The 5,194-nt window shown below is 40.6% G+C and overlaps 1 protein-coding gene across 1 annotated transcript in view; it reads right to left on the bottom strand.

The window, feature by feature from the left end:
- LOC103213229 (zinc finger protein 82 homolog) overlaps positions 1 to 5,194 on the bottom strand; it is a 70,536-nt gene that overhangs the window by 49,420 nt on the left and 15,922 nt on the right. The window contains exons 2-4 of the mRNA XM_007959082.1: positions 3,381 to 3,495; positions 2,445 to 2,463; positions 1,987 to 2,134 (exon numbers count right to left, since the gene is read on the bottom strand). Coding sequence (XP_007957273.1) covers positions 1,987 to 2,134; positions 2,445 to 2,463; positions 3,381 to 3,495 — 282 coding nt within the window. The remainder of the gene's footprint in view (positions 1 to 1,986; positions 2,135 to 2,444; positions 2,464 to 3,380; positions 3,496 to 5,194) is intronic.

Here is a 5,194-nt window from a genome sequence, read left to right as displayed (position 1 = left end):
GCTACATGCAGGGTCCAAGTGTGCCATAAGCTAGAGACCACTCCCAAAACTGCTTTATATATATGGGAAGCAGACCACATACCCAAAGCAGCAACTCAGCTGCTTGTGGTAGATCCCACCATGGAGTTGATTGCCAGTCTCATCATGGGGAATAACTACCACCAGCTGCCCAGTCATGCAACCAGGCCCAGCCAAGGTGACACAAAAACATAACCACCACAAGTACCTATAGTATAACACAGTATATTTCCTATTAACTAGGAGCTCTGGAAGCACAGTGCCTAAGGCACTTGACTGCTAACCAGAAGGCTGGCGGTTCAAACCCACTGGCCACTCCTCGGAAGGAAGACTGGGCAATCTACTTCTGTAGTGATACTGCCTTGGCAACCCAAGGAGGGGTCGCTATGAGTCAGGGCTGACTCGATGGCACATAACAACAACAACAACAAATTATTGACTGTTATTATTATTTTGATGAGAGGGAAATAAGCTACCTGAGACATTTACTGTTATTTCTTAGGATAGTCAAACAATGTTAAATGCAAAATTCTTCAATTTTTAACTCTCAATCACAAAAGTAGGTAGGTAAAAGTGAATATACTTATTTTAAAAAAATGTGTTCTCTTGAACTGTAAATAAATCCTGTTGATCCAACTGACCACTACATAAATTATATGTTTTCTTTAATAGAGATAAACTAAGAACTCAAGTCTAGCTATTTTCCTTACAGATGTATCATCAAATAACAAAACATCTATGTAATTCTGAACTCAAACAAAAAGTAAAATTTGGTTTCTTTGATATTTGTTATGCCAAAAATTACTAACTCAGATTTCAAATCCAGCCTCTTAATCATTAAGAAATGCCTAAAGGCCACATAATGATGGAGAAGATGAATATGCTATTGTGGTGCAGTGAATTACTTGGATGGCTTTTCTAGCCATGGTCTTTGTGACTTCCACCAGATTACCAGGTGGAACTATGCAAATGTAAGGTGCTTATGGCCCACCAAGGGGATGGGATAGCTTGTGAGTATTGTAAATAAGGTACATTGGCACCCTTATGGAGACGGGACCATGCAAATAAGGTGTATAGAACTCTAATGTGGAGATTGGTTAGTTCTGTCATTCTACTAGGCTTAAAATAAGCCTTCCTAGAGACGGAAAGAGGGACCTCACTGTCATCAAGAGAGAAGAGCCAGAGGTGGAGTGGAGGAGGTGAAGTGGAGCGCATATTTTCACCTGAGATTCCTGTCCTGGATTGCCTTGGCAGAGAGATGGCAAAAATGATCAGCTCAGACTACAGAGGAACCAAGAGGCATGAGATAGAGCTGCAGGCTTGCTGGCCCACAGAGCAAGAAAGCTGAATGCCTTTGGGCAGGAGGTTTGCTAGTAGAGTGGAGTGGAGTGCACATAGGTGTACCTATCGGCAGGCAGAGCTACAAGATCTTTGCAATGCTTGCCTAAGCAGGGCAGAGGCTAGGCTGAGAGGTCAAGGGCCAGAGAAGTGTGCCTGAAGGCATGGCAGAGGGGAGACTGTCCTGATCAAAGAATTGTATCCTGAGAACCTTCCTGAACTGGAACGGTACCCTGTTACTTCCCTAATAAACCCCATAATCATGAGTATCATGAGTTCCATGTGGCTACTGCAATGCATTATTGAACTCAGCAGAGAAGTAGTGAGTGCCGTAGGAGGGATGGTTGGTATTAGAGTTGGTAAAAAGGCTGGAGGGTGGTGGTATGTCAGGCCTCACAGGAATAAGCCTTGGGCTGCTATTGGTGAGTCTCTCTCCCCATTGTGAAGCTAGAGGGGATCAGAAGATGCTGCCTCCATGTCCTTTTTGCAGCCATTAATAGACTTCCAACCCAATAAAGCACAAACTATTTGTTTAAGAAGGGGAAGGAGAAATATAACTAGTTTCTTGAAAGATAGTCCTAAGTTTTCCAGAGGAAAAAGCTGAAATTCCACAGGACAGATTAATCTTACCCAGTGAGACCAAGTTGCTATAGTTCTCCAACATCACATCTCTGTACAAGTCCTTCTGTTCCAAGTCCAGGTAGTCCCACTCCTCCTGAGAGAAGACTATGGAAACATCACTGAACATCACTGACTCCTGAAATGACAAATCCATGTCCTGAAATTGAAATTAAAGGAAATCTGTTCTAAAATGGGAGGAGAAAAGATGGAAGAGACAGTGCATGGAAAAGATGGAAGGGACTATATGGCAAGAAAAAAGGCTTGACCACTCCTCAGAAGGAAGGTTGGGCAATCTACTTCCATAGTGATACCGCCTCAGAAACCCAAGGAGTCATCACTATGAGTTGCATCTGACTCGGCAGCACATAACAACAACAACAACAGAAGACTGTAACATAGTAAGTTAGGAAATCTGTGTGGCTGAAGCAGAATTCCTATGTGATCCTCTTGAACACTGTGACACATACCTTAATTATCCAAACATGTCTGAGAAAGAAAAAAATCAGATTTCCAATTAGATAAAATACTGTATATTCAACATGCTGTATGTTTCCCTCATAAATTCTCAAAAAGTGAGTTCTTCTACCCTTTTCCCTTAAGGAACAGATTTTAAAAATAAGTTTCCCTATAAAATTTCTATATTGGAAAAGGATCTAAATACAATCAAAGAATTTCTTCCAAGTTCATCACTGAGTAAGATTTTATCAGAGGCATTTTCCCTTGTCATGATAAATTAATTAATAACATTTAAAAAATCTATAACAACAACAAACAACAATAGTTAAGATATTTTGGTGGGACAAAATATCTAAGGTCCTCTTCAATTCTGAGAGTCTAAAATCATCTACATGAGCTCTGGTGGAATAGTGCCTAAGCCATTTGACTGCTAACCAGAAGGCTGGCGGTTCAAACCCACCAGCCACTCCTTGGAAGGAAGGTTGGACAATCTACTTCCGTAGTGACACTACCTCGGAAACCCAAGGAGTGGTCGCTATGAGTCTGATCTGACTTGACAGCAGTGAGAATGAGTAAAATCATCTACACTTAGGTATCTGGATAATCTTACCTGCTACCATTTTCCCTCCCTCACTTATTCCTGACACTGACATAGCAGAAACCACAATTGCTAAGCACATACTGCTCAACTACAAATGAAATTTTGTTCCTGGTATACACCTTTGGGTATCCCCAGAGAAGATCTTTGATCTCTTTGAATGCAAGGCTTAACCATATCCCTACCCAGTCCAAAAACCTCACAAAGCAAGCAAAGCTTGTGATCTTACCATACACTGAGGCTGAAGCCAACCAACAGCAAATTCTAGCTTATCTGTTTTATCTTATCTTAAAAGTTTAGAGTTTTCTTATAAATGGTCAAATGAGTCTATTCTCTCTTACCAGCTCACAAGGGCTGGTCATCCCCTTCAAGGGATTTCATTTTTGTTCCATTGCTTTTCTTGGCAGTGGACTGAGCACACAAGAGATGCTGAATGGTTTGTTCAATGAGTATATGAACAATGACTGGAAAAAGAGGACACATAAGATAGACACTGGAATGTTTAGCTTCATCTCCACTGGATTTGACAGGGCTCTGATAGGTAGTAACTTTTGGGAGAAAGGATTTTTCATAGAACCTATATATGATAACAATTCCAGAAGGAGAAAAAAATAATAACTTACACAGGTCATGGTTTAGAAATTCAACAACTGGTCAATCCTCCTGGAGGTTAATTTGCCTGGAGAAGCACAGAGTCCACAGAAGCCAGCACTGGGGAGAGGAAAAGAAAGCCATGAAATCTGATAGGCCTCAAAACCAAAAAAACCCCAAATGAAACCCACTGCTGTCAAATCAATTATGACTCATGGCACCCCTACAGGACAGAGTAAAACTGTCCCACAGAACTTCCAAGGCTACAAATATTTACTGAAACAGACTGCCATAGCTGTCTCCCGCTAAGTGGCTGGTGAGTTGGAACTGACAACCTTTCAGTTAGCAGCCTAGTTCTTCAACCACTGTGCCACCAGGGCTCCTAGATAGGCCTCAGAACTCCCAAAATGATTTGAGTTAATAAGACCTCTTCCCTCTCTTGACCACCCCACCAGACACACACACACACACACAGATTTAAGGGAGTTTTGGCAAACCTAATCACTACTAGTATCTACCTTTCAGAGCTAATATGGGACCACATCTTCCAAACCAGAACCTCTTTCTAAGCCTCACAGGCCTACTTGGACACATCAGACATAGAGAAAAAAACACAAGGACAAGCCTGGCAGATTTACCACTGCAAAACTGCTGCACTGGTAGCCCTGCTGAGCCCCAGCCAGGAAAATTTACAGAATGCTTTGGGCTTATTACTTTCTACTTCAGTTCAGAATTATCCATATTGCTTTCCTGCATGACTTCATTTGTCATTCTTTTCTGTTTCTTACAACCTAGGCTGAAGAGGAGTGGATTCATGCCCTATATAGCTAGACAATAACATGCTTCTATTTATTGAGATAAATATGATTAAGTATGAATTTTATACACATTAACTATATTCTCAGGATTGCTATGTAGCAAAATTATTCCATCCATGTAATGGATCAGAAAACTCACTCTAAAAGAAGTAAAATGACTTGCAGAAATTCAGTTTATAAGTGCCACATATTTTTCTAACCACAAAGCCAGCTCTCTTTCAATTCTGGCTCTTGCCTCTGAAACCCAGAATTTCTTGTTCCAGTTAAAGAAACCTGAACATGCATGATTCACTAAACAATAGATATAACACATCACTCAATAAAAGACATTAAATCACACTTAAAAAGCATTAATGCTCCATAACAACAATTTTGTGAAGAAATGAGCACATTACCACTATACTGCACATTGTGTAAATTAAATGTATGTACAAGCAGCATTTAAACAATGCAACCATCTGACACAGAAATTCTACTTTGGGAATTAAAGAAATAATTGTACATGTGGACAGAGGTACATATTAAGTATGCTGACATTGTTCATAATGAAAAAGCTAAAAAGTATTTGAAAGTTCTTTAATATAATAGCAATACGAAAACGCACTGCTGTCAAGTCAGATCCGACTCATAGTGACCCTTCCTTGGTTTTCCAAGGTGATATCATTATGGAAGTAGATTGCCCAACCTTCCTTCCAAGGAGTGGCTGGTGGGTTTGAACTGCCAGCCTTCTGGTTAGCAGTCAAATGCCTTAGGC

This window comes from Orycteropus afer, unplaced genomic scaffold, assembly GCF_000298275.1.
Source record: "Orycteropus afer afer isolate SDZICR_OR568_19922 unplaced genomic scaffold, OryAfe1.0 scaffold01426, whole genome shotgun sequence".
In the NCBI taxonomy this organism is placed as follows: Eukaryota; Metazoa; Chordata; class Mammalia; order Tubulidentata; family Orycteropodidae; genus Orycteropus; species Orycteropus afer.
Note: the sequence above shows the minus strand (reverse complement) of the source record. Positions and strands in the feature narration are given on the sequence as shown.